The sequence below is a fragment of the Scomber japonicus genome, chromosome 21 (genome assembly GCF_027409825.1).
Source record: "Scomber japonicus isolate fScoJap1 chromosome 21, fScoJap1.pri, whole genome shotgun sequence".
NCBI lineage: Eukaryota > Metazoa > Chordata > Actinopteri > Scombriformes > Scombridae > Scomber > Scomber japonicus.
In genome coordinates this window covers 27,068,704-27,089,523 of record NC_070598.1, presented here as the reverse complement: position 1 = coordinate 27,089,523, position 20,820 = coordinate 27,068,704, and the positions used below count along the sequence as shown (strand labels likewise).

Below are 20,820 nucleotides of genomic sequence, written 5' to 3'. Positions count from 1 at the left end.
CCCCAGAGCTACAGGAAAGTAAACATTCAGTCTCCAACTGGAGACCGGAGGCCTGTACTACGAAGCTGGATTCACCTATCCAGGATATCTCTCCGTTACCTGGGTTGACTTACCCAGACATTCGCAGTCTAGGATAAGCGGTACTACGAAGCTGGTTATCAACTCGGTAAATCAACCCAGGGTTTTCCAATCTGGATCTCTGCGCACTCACATAAAGGGGAGGTGTTTGCAGCGTCTGACCAATCACAAACATGGAGAAACCCTGCAGAGCATACTACTTTACCATGGAGGAGCAGACAATTATTATTCAAAAATATGAAGAATTCAAACACATCATCCAGGCCAAAAGCAACTCTGATGCTGCAGCAAAAGCCAGGAAGGAATGCTGGCAGAAAATTGCCGACTCTGTTAATGTGTAAATTCACGAGATCATACAATATTAATTTATCAGACAATATAAACGGACAGCACTCTGATCACACAATGTCACTTTATTACAGCACAGACGTTTCGGGCAGATCGCTTCCTCAGTGCCCTTCCTTTCATAGCGACATTAAGTTAGTTTAATATTCAACATTCAAAATACAAACCTATTATGCGTTTCAACCATTTGAGTGAATGATTTCAAACCAACTGTATAACATACAGAATAATATCCCTCATGTGCCTCAAGGCTTATTTTACAAATATATATTTTCGTCAATTTTTTACAATTACAATAAATAAATACAGTTATTATGCTCCCTGACACTTTGATCTCAGGATGTCAAACCTACAGAATAATATCCCCCACGTGCCTCAATGATTATTTTTTAAATATATATTTTGGCCAATTAAAAAATTGCATCTATCCCTAAAAACTCTTTCTCTCCTAAGCGCTCCTCTCGCGATCCTCGCACCAATGTTGACAGGATCTGTTAAGAATGGGCAGGTCATTTTCTAAGAGAGCTGATTGGTCAGGAGGTGGTGCTTTTGTACTCATTGATCTCTTATCCAGAACATAACCTGCTCCGGAGCAGGTTAGCCGTTCAGCATAAGTTACCATGGTGATTTACCCCGGTAAGAAGTGAACCAGCTTTGTAGTACGGAAAACCCAGGGTTAACCCTGAAGTTATCTCGATAAGAGAAAATCCAGCTTCGTAGTACAGGCCTCCGAGGCGATGGTGTACTTGCTGCTGCATGTTAGGCTGACCAAACGTCCTCTTTTCCCCGGACAAGTCCTTTTTTTACGTCCCGTAAAAGGTTTCTTATTAATTGGGTGTACTTATTAATTGATGATAACGTCCGGTTTTCCTTCTATGTGTGTATATGTGTGTGTGTGTGTCCCCTCCCCGGTTGTCATTGTTTGGGTTAGCGTGTGTGATGTAATCACCGAGAGGCTGCCCTGTGGGCGGATCTCCAAAACTCACAACAAGAAAGCAGCAGACACCGGCGGTGCAGCTGAAGCGTTCAAGATGCCGAAGCGCAAATGCACGTTCACAGATGAACTGCGACTGAGTGCACCGTGTGCAAAGCTGGTACATATGTGTCTGTGTCCAATAAAGGTGATAGCTGATATGGACACAGAGAAACATAAAAAGGCAGTGCGAGGTGACAGTAGTTCAGCAAAGTTGACTGAGTTTTCTAATACAGAAGAGGTATTATTTATTTATTCATTTATTTATTTGTCCACTAAGACTTGAAAAGAGAGCTATTATTTACAAGTTGATTTTTCTAACACAGAAGAGACATTATTTCTATCATTATTTTATTCCAGAGATTTTACACTTATTTTACATTTTTATATATATTACAATTGAGGCATAATAAAGAAAGTTCAGTAACCTCTGAGAAGCCTATCTGAATTTCAGTCTTTGAGAGATATTATTTTATAATATAACAAAATATTCTATACATACATATAAACTTTAAATATATTTAAATTATAAGGAATCTTTGAGTAAACTGTTCACAGTGCCCAACATTCAGAAAATTGCCACAACATCACCAGCATGTCCGTCATTGAGATCTGCCATGAGCCCTCTCCTGATTTGTCATTGCACAGCAGCCTTTAACCCTTTTGGAGCAGAATAAGGTATTGGCTAATGATTTCCTAAACTAACAAGAGGGGTTGGAGAGTGAGCATTGTTTGTTTGTTGGTCCACAGGGGTGTGCTATTCCAATTCGTCTATACCATTGCATCCAGATAGCCAGTATCTGTTTGCATTCACGTTCAAAGGCAAGCAGTATACATGGCGGTGTTTGCCACAGGTTTATGTTGAGAGTCCAACAGTGTACTCAGCAGTGGTAAAAAGAGACCTGGATGACCTCCACCTCCTGGGGGGTTCAACACTTGTGCAGTACTCAGATGATCTTTTGACAGATCTTCCTCCATCAGAGGAAGCGTGTCGAACTGATTCAGTCTTGCTCCTGCAGAGGTTAGCTGAGTGTGGACATAGAGCATCACTGGCCAAACTGTAGACCTGAGGTCACATATTTGGGTCACTTCCTGAGGGATGGACAGCGCCAGAAAGGGTGAAAACTGCTGGTCAACATGCCTCCACCCAGAACAAAGAAGGCATGCTTTCATTCTTAGGGATGGTGAACTATTGCAGACACTGGATTTTTGAGTATGTGGCTATGGACTCTGTAGTGCAAGCAGCCACACTGCAGTCAGCTCCCCCTGTGGTTCAATGGACTGATGACATGCACAAAGCTTTTCAGAACTTAAAGCATGCTGTCACTATAAGGATAAGGATACATTTATTGATCTCACAGTGGGGAAAATTCATTGCTACAAAAGCTAAAAAAAAACAGAAAACAAATGTATACAACAATAAAATTAAAAACTAAATAAAACGACCCTAAAATGCAATTATAACATATACATATATATATATTAAGGATGTGACGAGATCTCGTGCTACGACGCAACGGTATTTCTCGTCGAAGTGAATTTTGTCTCGCGAAGCTAAATTATGGGGCGCACCAAAAAAAAGAAAAAGAAAAAAGACGATCGGTTTTCTATCGCTCATTCGCACGTCATGTCTTCTTTTTATAATGTCACGTGTGGATCATTAACCTTGTTACAGGTTCTACCTGTTGAGAAGATCTCAGTCAGAAGTATGAGATGAGGAGAGGAACAGTAGTAAATTAACCTCAGGTCTGAGCAAGTAGGAGGAGCAGATAATCTAGCGCAGTTTTGGAAGCCTATTGATGCAAAAATGAAAATGAGTCACACTACCAAATTATAACACAATTGTGTTCTACTTGTGTATTTATGTGATACAGGATTTGTGCAGTTTACTTTTATTTCTGTGTTTTTTATTAGCAATATGTTATAATTTGTGATAATTGGATTCTTTATTTAATTTATATTTATATATTAGAATTGTTTCTACTCTTTATAATTTACTTTTTGGTATTTGTGATTGTATCTAATATTTGTATTTATGGTTGTTATTTCCATAAATACCAATATTATCCATCCATAAAGTATCTATATGAGGAAACCTTTTACAGTGCTGCATACTGCATATGATAATTATTTATTTAGAAAGTAGAACTAAAGTGATTCATTACAAGATGATTAGTTAAAACATTTCAATTCAATTTCCATTTTGTGAATTTCAAATAAAAGAACAGTCATGTATTTCCTCATTGACGTTTTCTTAAAAATAGAGTTAAAATCTCGTCTCGTCTCGATCTCGTGAACCCAATATCGTGTCTCGTCTCGTGAGCTGAGTGTATCATCACACCCCTAATATATATATATATATACATATACATACATACATACACACACACATATATATACACACACATATACATACACACACATACATACAACAATAAAAACGATAAACTACATAAAAAGGACCTTAAAGTGCAATTATAACTAATAATAAATAGTATATATACAACATTAAATTTTATAAAACTAAATAAAGGACCCTAAAGTGCAACTATAGTGCAGCATTGTACAGTCTGACTGTAGTTGGAAGGAATGACCTGTGGAAATGCTCCTTCTTACTACATATATATATATACTTATACACATATACACTTATATATATATACACTTATATATATATATACATGTACACTTGGGGTGTATTAGTCTGTCGCTGAAGGAGCTGCTGAAGGCCTCACAGTCAGATGCAGAGGGTGAGAGGTGTTGTCCATGATGGAGGACAGTTTGGCTAAAACCCTCCTCTCTCCCACCACCTCTATAGGGTCCAGGGGGTAGCCACAGACTGAGATAGCTCTTTTAATCAGTCTGTTGAGTCTGTTCTTGTCTCGCTCAGAACATCCCCCTACCCAACACACCACTGCATATGAGACCGCTGATGCCACCACAGAGTCGAAGAAGGATCTCAGCAGTGGTCTACACACACCAAAAGATGCCAGTCTCCTTAGCAGGTGTAAACGACACTGACCCTTCTTGTAAATAGTGTCAGTGTTGTCTGACCAGTCCAGATTTCTGTTTAAGTGAACACCCAGGTACTTACTTGTCCTTACTCTCTCGATGTCAAGTCCCTGGATGTGATCCTATTTCACGAGGAAATGCAATGGCTGATTTTGCAGCCAAACAAGCAGCAACTTCCTCTTCCTCCATGGTACGTCAGTAAGCCTCCACACAGCCTGTCCATCCGTTTTCGCTACCCTCCGTCAATGATGTTGTGATGCTGCAAAATCACGCTGATGATAGGGTGCATAGTCTTTGGTTGAGAAAAGGTTGTACAGTCTAGCTTGTGGCTCCACCTTAATGGTCGACCAGTTTTTCCTCGAGCTCTCCTACATGTACTGGCACGTGTCACACATGGACCAGCACAAGTCGGAAGAGGGGTGATCAATGATGTTATTCACTCACAATGGTTTGCACCAGGTATCACAAATAATACAAGCAAGCAAAGCAACATACTTACTCAGCTGTAAGTCTGTGGGCCTGCAGCGTCTGCTCACCTGTATTTCTCTTGGTTTCAGGCTCATTGAACTGGTTGAACTCTGACCTCTGCTTCTTCCTCCTCAGTTAAAGGCATATATAAATATTACATCTCTTGTCCAAATATTTTTGCAGTTGTTCAATATCTATGAGGCTACTATTCTGTCAGGGTAATTTAGATTTACTAAGCATATAATCATATGCCTCAATGTGAGATATTATGAACACACACACACACACACAAACACACACACACACACACACACACACACATATACATTTGATCATTATTAAGTCAACTTTATATGAACTTTGATTTTCTTTTTAAATGATGGTGATTAATGAAGCCACATAATATATTAAATCATCTATTTTTTTCAGGCTAAGCAGCAACTCAAGCTAAGCCTGACAATTAGCCTGGTCCGGACCAGGTTAGTTTGCCAGCATAAGTTGCCGTGGTAATTGAGCTTGAACTATGCTAAGCTTGCCTGGTTTATTTGGTAATCCTGCTTTATGGAACAGGGCCCAGGAAGCTTAAGGTGGTCAACACTGTCACTGGATGTTCAGGACAATTTTAACTTACTGAAACTAAATATTAGTATTTTGTCGCCTTTATGTTTGTCTCTACACAGACTGTTCAGTTAGCCAGGGCCGTTTCAAGGAATTTGGGGGCCCCAAGCAAAATGAACTTGGAGGCCCCCCCACCACCACCGCCCACCGACGCCGACACCCCCTGGACCACAGCAAAATAAACCTACGCCCCGCCCGCCCAAAGCCTACAGGAACCACAGCATAGACACACTGTTGAAGTTCAACCACACATATCAATAAAATATTTCTTAACAAATACTGCTTACAAATGTTGCATATAGGCTACTGCACACATAGTATCTTTACTTATTTCATTTGAACATTTGCAATCAACATATAAACAAAGTGCAAATTCGGTATTAAATATAAAATCCAACATAGATAAAAGAACACACACACATATAAGATTAACCTTTAAAAAATATGCAAAATATTTACATCTGCTGTTTGCGATCCTTGGCTTCAGCAAAGGCAACCACAATGTCCTCCATGTCCAAAGACCAGCGAACATCACGCTAAATTGACATAACGGCCAGTCCTGTGAGCCTCTCTTGGCTCATGGTGGACCTCATATATGTCTTTATCAGCTTCAAAGTAGGGCTGGGGCGACGCGTCGACGTAATCGATTACGCTGACGCAAAAAATACGTTGACGCAAAAACTGTGCGTCGATGGGTCGTTTGAAAACAAAAAACGAGTAGCGGTAGAGGCAGCAGCAACGCAAGTGAGTCAGTTGACTCTGATCAATGTAAAAAACCAACTCGTAATTCTGTACCTGTCACATCAATGCTAACATTCCTCCACTCCAATGCATGACTACATCATGTCTTGGATTAAACACACACACTACACACACATAGACACACATTACACACCGTATTCTAGAGTGAAAAGGCAGAGTGTATGTTCCTGTGAATGAAGAGCAGTTTATCCTCTTAAAACACGCTGTTCCGTCTACGGGACGGGATGGATGTTAAGAGGTAGCTACACGTTCTTCTGAATGTTTTAAACAGCAAACCTTAAACTCATATATTCATTCCGTGCAATGTTAGAAAGCTTAGATTGTCCTGATTCATTCAAGACCACTCACACATTGTATGGTTGCTCACAGCCGTAATAGTATTAGCGGTTAGCTCGGCTAGCCACTCAGCTAAAGTAAGCTAACAGCTATAATGCCTACATACCTTCAAAGTCTTCCCTTTATCCACAACGATCATCTTATGACTCAGGACTTTATGTACAGCTCGCCAAGTATCCATTCTGCTGAAATATGAAATCCGTTTCCATAAAACTGGAATATTTTCCTCAATATGTCAACATTTATTTAGTCTAACACGTAACGTAATAACACAAATAACAAACCATATGCGGTCCGTTTACGTCATTTCCGGACCTGCACGTCCATCTCAGAGTACACGTGACTAGATGTTTACAACCGTGAGCCTCTTCTGCTTCTGACGACACCACTCACCAGCCAATCAGTGCTCAGGCAGTACATGCCTCCAAAGCCAATGAGGACATGTGACCAACGACAACGTGGCTTTGATTGACAGCTGTTCCAGCCTATGGAAATATTCAGTGAAATGAAGTTGATAACCTTTTAGCCAATAGTCTGAGGTTTCCAGCGGTGTATGACGTCGTTTAGGCTAAAAACATAAAAAATAGCGGCGTGTATTAAGAGGTTATATTTTGTTGGTTTAAAAAGAACACTGCTGCTGTTTATATTTCAACTACGAACTAGGAACATAGGTCCCGGGGAACATAGGTACAGTGTGGGGGGCCCCCTTGAGGGGGATTCCGATAACAGTGTCGCTGCACTTTCCTGCATTGACCATCACAGCATTAAAGGGACGCGCACACAGTTTGTCGTTGCATTCAATTCAAAACCAGTCGTTGTCTGGGGGCCCCCGGCCAGCTCGGGGCCCCAGGCAATTGCTTGGTTTGCCTGTCCTGTTGCGACGGGCCTGCAGTTAGCTAACTGTTAACAAGTGTTAATGCTATGTTATTAAACAAGTGAAAAGATGAGGAGAGTGGTTAGTTTTCATTTGGTTGTTACTGTAGAGAGGACTGGTCTGCTTTTGGCTGACAGTCTCTTGGTTTGATGTTTGCTTCCCCACACAACATAGACATAAAGGTGTTGGGTTTTTTTTCCCAAAGAAGAGTAGAGTAAGTCATCACTGGTAGAAATCAGTTAACTTCAGCTAACTACACCTGAGTCTCTTATGGACAGGAGCTGACTAATAAAAGCATGGCTGATTCATTTATAAACTGGCTCATAAAACTGACAAATATTCCACTTTTTGAGGAGTAATCTTTGACCTGCTGCTGAGGGCTTTGGGTAAATTTCCAGTTTCACAGACTGATACTTTATAGTCAGTTGTATTTACATTCAGTATTTATATTCAGTATCATTTGTTCTGATTATAAACGTGAAAGAATAGATACTGCTCACTAAATAATTAACTTAACCTCCTCTCCTGACATCTAGGTGTATGAGAGTGAGTCAGAGACAGGTGCAGGATGCAGGGACAGGACAGAGATCCTTTGCTGTGGTGAGTGATGAAAGGGATTTGACAGTTTAGAATAATTTTTCAATGGGAATATTGAATGTTAAACATGTCAGTCAAGGTGTCCTGTATGACCAATAAAGTCAGGAGAACATCATGTATTTGAAAATGTGATAACTTAATATCATACCGTTCCCAGGTGAACCATCTTATGCTATGCTTACTTTCAAACTGTAAATCAACATTGGACCCTCAAATTCATTGTCTTTTATTTGTAAAGGCATAGGCCACCCAAAAATAAAATCAGAATTTGCCATATGTCACAGCTGTGACATATAGATTCATCAATTTCTATACTTTTTAATATTTTCTAATATGTGATCTGGGGCCAAACACTTCCTCTGGATGTAATTACAAAATGTACCCATCATTTTTCTCACAGTATAGTCAAATCAAAATGTCAAAACACCTGTTAAAAGGCACCAGAATACAGGAAAAGACATCTTCTACTCTGTTAAATATTTTCTAGGGGAAGAATGCTTGGGCCCGCTCAACTTCCTTCAAAGTTGACAGCTTTGTTAAAGTTTTTGAATGTTGACTGTATTTCTGCTGTTTTAGTCATTGTTTTATGCTCTAACGCCTTTTAAATTACAATACTTTTGAATGTTATTGTTTTAATTAGGAATTTATTTCTGTATTTATGCTGTTTTCTTGGTATCATTGAAAATGAGGGTCACCCCTCAATGTAACCCCGAGAAAATAAATAAAGGTTGATGATGATGATATTTAAAAGGAAGGTGGTGGGTCACTCAGGTGGCCTGATGCCACTGGCAAAATTTACATAACTGCTGTTGACATGGCTACTGTTTGTAAAATGTGTGTAGCTCTTACCTGTGAGGATGACGTTTTGTGTGAACATTGGAGTCTCATGCTACTGCTAGCCTGATTTACAGAAGTTGAATCCTTGATTTGTAAGTTGTTTTCATTTCATTTTTGTAGAAACTTGATTTGGGGTTAGGGTTACCTCAGATGATAGGAGGCATGCTCAAAAGGTGATTTATTCAAACTCAGGTACGGTACCTGAGTTTGAATAAATCTCCCACTGACACTTTGTCTAACCTTCCTCACATAACAAAAACAACGACAAAAGCCTAATACTGAGCCTGCTGATACTACTGCTAGAGGTGGCCAAAGTCAGAAGAATTGAGGGATTTTTAACCGTAAACAATAAATGATTAAATAAGAAGACCTTTAAATATGACATAAAATAATGCAGTAATATTGACAAAAGATTAAATAGCAAAAAGAATACTCATACTGATATTTTATTGTACATTTTTAGATATTACTGTAATGTATTAATTTATATTGTTAGTGAGTTAAATCCTACAATTTGAAATCATTGAAATGGTTGTCATAGTGTCACTCATCAACATTTTTCCTGGTCTATTATTTTGATGACACTGTATCATTCTGATAAACTGGATGGATTTTCAGTGAATATTTGAAGCACTTCAAGAATGTTATTCCCACACGTTAGCCAAAATAATTTTTTTGAAACTGCACTATTTACTAAGTTTGTTAGATTTTCATTGTTGATAAATTTGGTAAAAATTATTTTGAATAAGTTTTTTGACTAAATTACTCTGAAAGTAGTTTCAATATTTGTTTTAAATGTATTATCGTATATGGTTGATGATGAGTATAATACATTTTTCCATCATATTCTTATGATGCCTTTTATGGGTCACTAACTGCAAGGTTCATTTTTATCTTATAGTCATCTGCACAATGTTAAACTACCACTGCCGTCTACAAAGCACTCACATATCCACACAGTTACTCATCTCCTACAATCATGTGAGCGACACTGTCACTCAGATAATAAAGTTAACCAGTTTTAGGAAATTGAGATGTACTTTATGGTGTGCCATGAGGTCAAAGTCTTGGCTGTGAGCATAAGAGTTTGGCAGCACATTAAATCCCAGCAAAATTGTTTAGAGTGTCTAAGCAACACAACTCTTCCCCATGGCTGGGACACTGCAGCTCTTGAGGCTGTTTTTCATAGTCTTTTTCCTTCTGGTGGGACTGCAAGGAGAGCCAAGGGACACAGCACAAAGACGAAACAAGAGGAGCATTAATAATGACCAGTAAGATGGGATTCATCAGTGTCTTTAACACTGATGAACGTAAAATGATCACTCATATTGTATGTCATTCTGTTATATGGGAGCAAAAAAAAAACGCTTTGGTTTACACGGGGCTGGTTTATATTAAACAGTAATACTGATATTTGAGTCAGGTCTTTCTCTAAATTTCCAATGTGTTTTCAGTTTTGGAGAGGACAAGGTCTGTTTAGAGCCAAAAAATTGTTTCAAATTCATCTCCCATGTTTATTAATATAAAATTTTATGCTGTGGAATGTGAGCTTTTGATTTACTTGCATGTGTGTGCTAGTTACAAATATATGATGCGTAACGAATTATGAAAATGAAGAAAACAAGACTGTTCATATGGAGGTTATTTTCTTTAAAGATGAAAATACTGCGTACTTGTCCCGAGAGGAGGTAGCTTCTGTCCCTCTAAACAGGGGCCCCAATAATCATAGACATCATAGACTCAAGAACATAAGGGGAAATTATTATTTTTCTGAATATCATAATAGAACTTTTGATTTCATCTCAATTATGCATTTAAAAGCATGTCCTACTCCTATGATATACAGTTGCTCTGTACAAACTATCAGCACAAATTAGGTTGATGAAATTTTGGTGAATTGACTTTGTAGGCCTCGTATGCTGTCAGACAATGGCCACCTTATCTTCACAACGGGGGAAAATAAAGAGATCCGCTTCCAGACACCCGCTTCAGGCCGGATTAAAGTGGGTAATGAAGACCTCACCCAACTTTTGAGTCAGGTAAGTTCAGACTTCTTCCATCACAAAAAAATGAGCAACTTTGATTTAATATTATAATATTAATATTATACAATACAAAACTTCAAAATCATTTGTCAAACACAGATCTTAATGCAGTGAAAATTGAATAATGAATAAATAAACTGATAATCATAATACTATTTTATGGAAAGCAAGAAAATGGACATCTTATACCATGTGAGATAAAATGCAGATACCATTTTTCTTATGACTTCTACTTCCTGTCTGACTTCATGGTTACAACACCAGGGAGCATATACTATAAAAGTCTGATGTTTCCCAACCAACCGTTTTGAGAGTAATGAGACATTAAAATAAATAAAAACAATGGAAAATAAGGTCATGTGCTGATCTATGAGGTCTGGCTTTATTAATTTAAATGACAAATCTCTGGTTGTTCTCCCTGTACTTCACCAACATCCTATCAAATAAATCATATAAGGTGATAAGGGAATTCTGCTAACTAATTAGCTTATCTAAACCAGGCAGACAATATTCACTACTGTGCAATTGCCCTATTATAACTTCTTATCAGCTTTTATGTAGCTGAAAGCTTACTGCTCCTCATATGACACTATAAATGATTAACATGTTAGGAAGCAGACACAGCAGTTTGGGCGGGACCAAAGTCTAGGATTACAACTTCACAGCTTTACAGTCAAACACACAATCTTGCAATCATATCTTTTTAAAGCCATGAAGTCCCATGTATGCATTTCTTTTGTCTATATCATAGTGTAACTGCTGAACCCATTGAACCTTTCAGATGGCACTTCCAGGTCAAACATTACAAAGCATGACAAAGTTATCATAGATGCATGTAATGTAGCTGAGACCATGTATGGGTTAGGAAGACATGCCTGATGGATAATTGTATAAATGTTAGGTATGAGGTTAACTTTTTTTTTAAGGTTTCTCTGGCAATAAGCTTTGCAGACAGTTCCATAATTGCTGTAGATTTGCAAATAGAGGGAGGGGTGTATCTTTTTATTTGTAGTCTTTATAGTCTTACATATCATCCAGAGCTGCTTTAACACAGAGTGAGTCACGCAAATGACCGCACTCACGCTACGCTGCTATTCCTCACGTTGACAAAAAATAATAATGAACTACCCCCCCCCCCCCCCACACACACACACACATACACAAACACACACACACTTTTACCATATGTCAATAATCAGTACATCACTCTATTATCCACTTTATCCGCGCTGCGTTAGTGCTTCATTAAAATTCCAAATCAATGAAACTCTGCCCCATGTTTTCACTGACACCGACACACGTACGCGCACGCGTGCACACTGCACTGCTGACTCGGTTGATGACAGACACCAGGAAGCTTAAGGTGGTCTACACTGTCACTAGATGTTCAGGACAATTTTAACTTGCTGAAACTAAATATTAGTATTTTGTCGCCTTTATGTTTGTCTCTACACAGACTGTTCAGTTAGCTAACTGTTAACAAGTGTTAATGCTATGTTATTAAAAAAGTGAAAAGATGAGGAGAGTGGTTAGTTTTCATTTGGTTGTTACTGTAGAGAGGACTGGTCTGCTTTTGGCTGACAGTCTCTTGGTTTGATGTTTGCTTCCCCACACAACATAGACATAAAGGTGTTGGGTTTTTTTTTCAAAGAAGAGTAGAGTAAGTCATCACTGGTAGAAATCAGTTAACTTCAGCTAACTACACCTGAGTCTCTTATGGACAGGAGCTGACTAATAAAAGCATGGCTGATTCATTTATAAACTGGCTCATAAAACTGACAAATATTCCACTTTTTGAGGAGTAATTTTTGACACGGGTCGCCAACCGAGGGGAGCGGAATGTCAGCATGTTTACAGAAGAAGACTGCAGGTTTTTCTTCCCTTGAAGTGACTGGGAATATTGTGCAAAAAGTAAGGTTTTTCCATTTTATTTAGTCTGCTATGAATAATTTACTGTTAGATGGGCTAAAGTTAAATGGTCTTATTACTCTCCAATTACAGTGGTGTTGATGGGCTATATATATTTTATATATACATATCTTTTTTTTCTCTTCTTTTTTTTTTGAAACCTTTATATTTCTCTCATTTATATTTATTTACACTTTGCTGAGTCCAGAATGTAACAATAGCATATTATCTGGTCGTTTTGTTTTGTGGCATCAGCTGCAATTGACTCATTATGGGTGATTTACACTCAGCCACTGTAGGGCCGCAGCAGTTAACCCGACGGAGTGGGTCTGCCGCACAATGTGACATTATCCCGGAGGGTTCCCGCCACCCTCTGCCCAATTCTACATGGGGACTGGCCACTACTGGAGACAGGCCAGTTGAGTACTTGGAAGCCAGGTTGTTGTGTCTGTTTTCTGATGTTCTTTATTGGAAATTGTACATAGTTTCGGTTCTTTTTTGTGTTACTTCCTTGACAACTGATAGGACCTTTACAACAGGTGATGGTGCACTTGACATTTATAAGTTGACCTAAGCATCATGACAGTAAGGATTAAAAGAAGTGTAATATGGATGGTTTGACTGCAGTTAGCTACGACATAAAAGGTCTCTGAAATCCAATTAAAAGAAAGAAAGTACTTAACCAACTTAAAGCTTTACAATGTTCAGCTGCAATGTTACAAGATATCTCTCTGAGGCAGAACACCTGAAATTAAAGAGGGACTGGGTGGAACAAATATACAGTGCATCTCATGCAGGAGGGAGGAAAAGCGGGGGTTGCTATCCTATTTAGAAGGAATGTTTTTTTTAACTGTATTGAAAAAGTATTGAAAGACAAGGAAGGCAGATATATCATTGTGAAAGGTACGATTGGGGGAAAATAGATTTACATTTTTGAACTTGTATGCACCAAATGAGGACTGTCCCATTTTTTTTTTAAGAAAATAGCTTCCAAACTGGCAGATGAAGGGAAGGGAATCATAGTGGTTAGGGGGGGACTATAATTGTGTACTAAATTTAAGTATGGACCGACTACCTGCTGAGATACCTGCTTGATGTATGGTGATATCATCATCCGAGACAGAGACTATACATATAGGTCCCAAGTTCATGGGAGTTACTCAGGCGGGGAGTTCTGGTCCTCTGAAATGAAGTCAACGCGGAAGTAACTTAGAACTGCATTCTATCAAAAGGCCACCAGGGGGCGACCGTTTTGATGTCAAAAGGACTTCCGTCTCAATACACTTGTATTGAGATGGAGAATTCACCAACTTCTCACTTGATTTCTAACCTCTGCAAACGTTTTCAAAATGTGTTTATGATCTCAATCGCTAGTTTAAAGCCTTCTTCAATGCAGTATGATGTTCATTAGTGAAATTTTGGCCTCCCTGATTTTATATTTGACGATAAAGCAGGGTATGCATTAGGGCGTGGCTACGTCGTGATTGACAGGTTGATTGACCAATTTCCTTGAGATCCAGCCCTCGCACCCAGTCGCAACCTCCCCGCTCAGCCGTTGGCCCTCATGCCCATATAAGTAGAATCCGTGTTTTTATTTTTCCCAGCATGCACCTGAAACTTTCAAGATGGTGCTGCCTAGATTCAAAACTATTGGCTTCCGAGCAGCAGTCCACAAACCAATGGGTGACGTCACGGATGTTACGTCCATTTCTTTTATACACTCTATGGAGTTACTCCAGATTAGACATGTTTCTTGTTTCAAAGGCTGATGTGCATAGAGTGACAGAGTGCAAGATAGAACCCATAACTTTGTCAGATGATGGTCCCATTAAGATGAAAATAAACTTAGGTCTAGAAAAACAATTCAGATACTGGAGACACAACGTCTCAATATTGAATGACCCCCTTATCCAACAGGAATTACGTGACAGGCTAAAAGAATATATTGATATAAATGATAGTGGAGATGTTACTCAATCTATTTTATGGGATGGTGCCAAAGCTGTTGTGAGGGGACATGTCATTCAAATTACGTCGAGAATAAAAAACAAAGAGAAGCCAGGAGACTTGAACTGGAGATTGAAATTATTAGTAAAAGAACACAAAATATCAAGAAAAGGGAGTACATTAGAATTATTAAAACAGGAGAGACAAAAATTTGATGATTTACTCACATATAAAGCAGTTCAGATTTGTGAAAAGAAAATATTATGAAATGGGGAATAAAGTAGGTTATTGGCTTTTCAGTTACGGAAAGCTCAATCGAACCGTGTGGTACCTAAAATTAAACACCCCGACACAAATAGAATTACCTCACAACCGAAAGAAGTAGCAGAGGCATGCTATAAAAAATTATATGAAAATCAAGAATTAATAGGGAAGGAGGAGAAAATAACAGAACTCCTGGACTCGATCCAATTTAATAGATTATCACAGGATAAGACAGAGATGCTATCTTCTCCCATAACAGTATGGGAAATAATAGATAGTATTAGTAAATAAAAGAACAGTAAATCCCCGGGTGTCGGTGGATACTCTGGGGAATATTATAACGTTTTTGTTCACGAACTCGCCCCAATTTTATGTCGGGTATATAATTATGCACTGGATGAAAGGGACCCCCCAAAAACCTGGTCAGAGGCAATTATCACAGTTACACACAAAGATGGAAAGGACCTCACTCAATGTACGGGTTATCGGCCGATAAGTTTGCTTTGCCAGGATTTAAAAATCCTGACCTCTATCTTGGCAAATAGAATACAAAGATACATCCGGAAATTAGTTAACTCTAATCAAACAGGGTTCATAACCGGACGGCAGGGCACCAATAATGTCAGACGAGCTGTAAATCTACAATCTATTGCTTCTGGTAGAAAGACTCCATCAATGCTTCTCAGCTTTCAATCAAAAATGTATGGGTGAAACACATCTTAAAAGTATGGTCAACAGTCCAAAAGAGAATTAGAGGGACAACTGCCCTCCCAAGGGCTATGCAGATTGCTGGAAATCCGGATTTCCCCCCCTCAACAACAGATATCACTTTTAAGAGATGGGCAGGCAGAAACCTGAGGGTTATTGACCAGTTGTTCTGTATTCTTTATATATTCTGTATTGTCAGATAAGGAATTACATCACAAACCATACAGACTGGAATATAATTAAAAATGCTCCAACGAACATAGAAACTTACTTTATTAATATAATTAAACATTAACTACCAAATAAAAGGCATGTTTCCCATATATACAGAAATCTGTTACTAGATACACCAGACACCAGACAATACTTTTTATATCAAAAATATATGCAATACCCCATACCACACCTTCAGCTTGTTGTCAAAACAATATCTAGTATTGTAGTGGAAGGCTTTCTATTATTTTTTGGATACTTTTATAATTATTATTTTTAAGTAGGCTGTTTTTGGGGGCTTTTATGCTTTTTATTTTATAGGACAACTTATAGTGACAGGAAAGGGGGGAGAGAGAAATGGGGAAGACACGCAGTAAACAGTCTGCACTCCGCAGGCCGGACTGGAACCCACGGCAACTGCAGAGGACCGTCTAAGCACACAGGGGCACCCGCTCGACGAGGAGATCTGGGCGCCCCATACGTTTTCATTATTAAGTTAGTAAGTCGTTTTTTTGAGTTAGCAAGTCATAATTATGAGATAGTAAGTTATTTTTTTGAGATACTTTTTCATTATTGTGAGGATCTTTCTCTTTATTTTGAGATAGTAAGGCAAAGCAAGGCAGCTAAAATAGAAGGACAGAAAAAAACTACACTAGAATAGAGCATTAAATATAAGGTTACAGCATAAAATAATGATTTGCTTTAAAATAATGAAAAAGACATACAGTGCAAATGAAAGATTAAAATTTCAAGAGCTTTGAAAGAGCTCAATCATAAGCACAGGAGAAGAGAAGTGTTTTTAACCAGGATTTAAAAATGTTCACATTTGGGGCTGATTTCAGCCTGGAACACATCAATCAGGCCTTCACAGGGTGAGAAGAATGATGACACGGAGCACTTTTTAGATAGCCTGGATCTTCCACGGAGGCCAGAAGAAACTCAGACTAGACTTGAAGACAAAATATCCAAACAAGAGGTGCTAGATACTCTGACTAGGCTTCCAGAAGGAAAAGCCCCAGGCCCTAACGGGTTTACAATTGACTTCTTTAAAGCATTTGCAAATAAATTACTTGACCCCTTTGTAGCGAATTATGGATATTAAAAGATATTAAAAATAGCTCTCGCAATCAGGGGCACCACCTTCGTAAGAAGGAAAAGATTTTTACTTAATTGGTTGTTTGATTAGCCAATTAATAAATCAATAAATCATAATAATAAATAAATCAATACATTTCTGAATCAGTCAAATATCTAAAGTTCATGACTCTACGGTTCAATAGATCCCCTGCATTACTTCAAAGAATAGACATACACCATTGATTGAGTTTTATGGATTTTATTAACTACACAATACCAATAAATGATGTATAAATAAATGTAATGATACAATGCAATATGAATTCAAGAGATTATTACTCGATATAGCGACATGAATGAAAGATGATGGTGAACGATGAATTTAAATGAAGGATATGTAATTATGTGAGAGAGAACTTGTAAGTTTTACTGAGTCTAACTCCCCCCCCCCCCCCCCCACACTTTATTTATTGATTTTCACAATTGAAAATGTGACAAAATATATACGGAAATGCAAGAACAAACCCCCCACCCCCCACCCCAGGGGACAAGCAGAAAAAATAAGAGGAAATGAGTAGACATTGTATCATCAAGAAGAGTAATTAAAACAAACCGACAGACAAACAAACAAACAAACAAAAAACAGAAAACAAAAAAAAGACAAAGCTTAAGGTGTGTGTGAGGGAACAATCATGTGGCTTTCAGTAATAATAAATGACAATATATAGATGACATATAGTACAAAACCTCATGTTTGTTCGAGCAGGTATTTAATAAAAGGTTGCCAGGTCCTGCTGAAATTATCATTAGGACGTCGTAGAGCCAGTCTAATCTTTTCTAGTTTCAGGAGTTGTAGTGTATCTCTAACCCAGTGTTTGTAGGAGGGCGGGTCAATTAAGGCCTGTTTCCAATTAAGTAAAATTATTCTTCTCGCTAAGAGGGTGACAAAAGCAATGCGATCAGATTGTGCCCTAGGAAGATGATCATCCTCACATGGAATACCAAATATGGCTGTGAGAGGGTTTGGGTTTATTGGTCTTTTAAATATCTTGGATAGGGCATCGAATATAGAGGACCAGTAACCTGAGAGTCTCGGACAAAACCAGAATGTACGAGCTAATGTTGCAGGTGAAAAATTGTATCTATTACACAAATCACTAATTGCTGGATCTTTAAGGCGCTGTTTTCTGCTCCTTCTCTCCCAGTTGATGTATGAAATAATCACTCCTCTTAGAAAAGCTTTAAGCGATTCCCAAAGAATAGATTTGCTAACATCTGGTGTGTCATTTGTGGACAAGAAAAAATCTATTTGTGTATTTATGTGGTTAACAAACCCTTCATCACTGAGTGAAGCATTGTTGAAGCACCACGGGCGCCGAACAACTTTCTTAGGGAAGGATATTTGCAAAACTACAGGCCCATGACCAGCAATGACAATGCCTTCATACCTGCAATCTCTGACTGAGGTCAGCAACTGGCTGTCAATTAGAAAATAATCAATCCGCGAGTAGGAATGATGCACAGGGGAGAAAAATGAATAACGTCTTAAATCAGGGTACAGGAAACGCCAGGGATCAGTCATATTGTATACTTGAAGGAAGGAATTAATAACCTTCGCTGATCTTGTTATATTGTAAGGGGTGCTAGAGGAGCGGTCTAATACTGGATGTAATACACAATTAAAGTCACCCCCTAGAATAAGCCTGCGTGTGTTTAAGTTGGGTAATAAGGATAAAAATGTGTTCAGAAATTGTGCATCATCCCGGTTCGGTGCATATACATTAGCCAAAATTATAGGTATATTATACAGGGTACCTGTGACTACAACATATCTCCCTCGGTGGTCTGCAGTGACAGATTGCATAATAAAAGGAGTATTCTTATTGACAAGAATTGCAGCTCCCCTAGACTTGCTTTGATAATTGGAGTGATATAATTGCTCCACCCACCCTTTGCATAATCTGTTATGGTTGGAGGTCGTGAGATGGGTTTCTTGAAGGAAAGCGATATTAACATCAAGACTTCTCAAATGGGATAAAACTCTATTACGTTTGATAATATAATTACCTACCTTGGTGTTCCAACTAATGCAGTTCACTGTAATATCATCATTACTCCTGGTCAGCACTGAATTAACCATAATCAGAAGTAAACAAGGAATTGATTGCTGTTAAAGCATCCGCAGGACATTGTTGACACTAACACATACCCATTAATACAAAATAATAAGTTAAACATACAAAAAAAATGAACATCATGCCCCCTTCCCCGTATTACCTCTCCCCAAACGAGATGTAAGAAGAAAGAACACACACTGCTCCTTAGAGTGTTAAATGTTTCAGTAGTCACAACTAAAGAAAAACTAAAATCCCTGCCTTCAATATCCAGATATAAACATGGAGAACCGCTCAAGATAATAAAGGAAACTAAATGTACACACAAATAAAATATTGTGGTCTATTAGAAACGAGGATATGAGCTTGTGAGCTGAATATCAAAATATAAACATATGAACATACCAGTACTGTACCTCAGCTGAGCCTAGTATCAAAATGACTCATGGAAAATATATGCAGTCCGTCTCTTGATGTGCATAATTGTTCATCCAAATACGTCTCATTCCAGAGATAAATACAACAAAAAAGGAAGAAAGAGAAAAAAAAGAAAAAGAAAAAAATAATTAAGTCTCTCTCTTCCTTCCTTATTATTAATAGGTCTATAAAAAATAAGTGAGAGACTGACCATAACTTGGGTCCAAAAAGACGTGAAATAGATAAATAAATAAAAGGATAATAATAATGATGATGGTATTTGGATGGGAAGCAAAAAACTTAAATCAGTTTGAGGCAGCAAAAATATACATCATTGTGGGTTACAGTACTGGGAGAGATCAGCATATAACACGAGATACCGGTACCGTTTTCCTACGTCTTCGGTGAGGGACGGCTCTGCGGGTTCCTTGAAGGAGTGCGAGATGCCGTCACAGGTGACACGCAGGTCGGCTGGATGAAACATGCCATACTTGATGCCCGCCTGTCTGAGCTTCACCTTGACCGGGTTAAAAGCTGCTCTGCGGCGGCTGAGCTCGGCGCTCATATCCGGGAATATGTGTATCCTAGCCTCTCTGAATTTTAGTTCTCCCTTGTTTCTGGATAACTGCAGGATTTTTTCCTTTCCGAGTAGTAGTGTAATCGCACAATCATGGGTCTGGGGCGGTCGCCAGGTTTGGGTTTCGCAGCCAGACTTCTGTGAGCACGGTATCTCCTCGCCCAACACCTCGGTAAAAAATTAGGCCATGAATGCAGTGGGTTTGCCGTTTTCTGCGCTCTCGGGGATCCCGATAATCCTCATATTCTGGCGGCGGCTTCTGTTCTCTAGGTCATCATTCCGGTCCTTTAATTTCTCAATCTCTCGTTTGAGCTCCGAAGTGACGCTTTCCATGCTGGAGATGCTAGACTCATGACGGTTCAGCGCGCCCTCAATCTCCCGAACAGTAGTTGCCGTCTTGGTCTGTGTGGAGCGTATAGACGCCATTTCAGCTCTGAACTCTGTTTTTAGAGAGGCGATGTCAGCCTTTGTGTCTCGTCGGAGAGCCTCGAGGTCTTGTTTGACTTCAGCACGAAAAGTCACCATCTCTTGTTTGATTATATTGGTCAGTTGTTGACGAGAAGTATCCATCTCAGCTTTATGTAGCTGGACAAGAGCGTTCTCCTCGGGTTGCTGTGTCGGAGATGGGAGGTCCGGGTGGTGGGTGGCGG

General features: G+C 38.8%; 1 protein-coding gene across 1 annotated transcript in view; it reads left to right on the top strand.

Annotated features, from left to right (window-relative positions):
- The first annotated feature begins 10,049 nt into the window (after positions 1 to 10,049).
- Positions 10,050 to 20,820, top strand: part of cubn (cubilin (intrinsic factor-cobalamin receptor)) — a 148,828-nt gene continuing 138,057 nt past the window's right edge. The window contains exons 1-2 of the mRNA XM_053342033.1: positions 10,050 to 10,171; positions 10,810 to 10,939. Of these exons, the coding sequence (XP_053198008.1) occupies positions 10,050 to 10,171; positions 10,810 to 10,939 (252 nt within the window). The remainder of the gene's footprint in view (positions 10,172 to 10,809; positions 10,940 to 20,820) is intronic.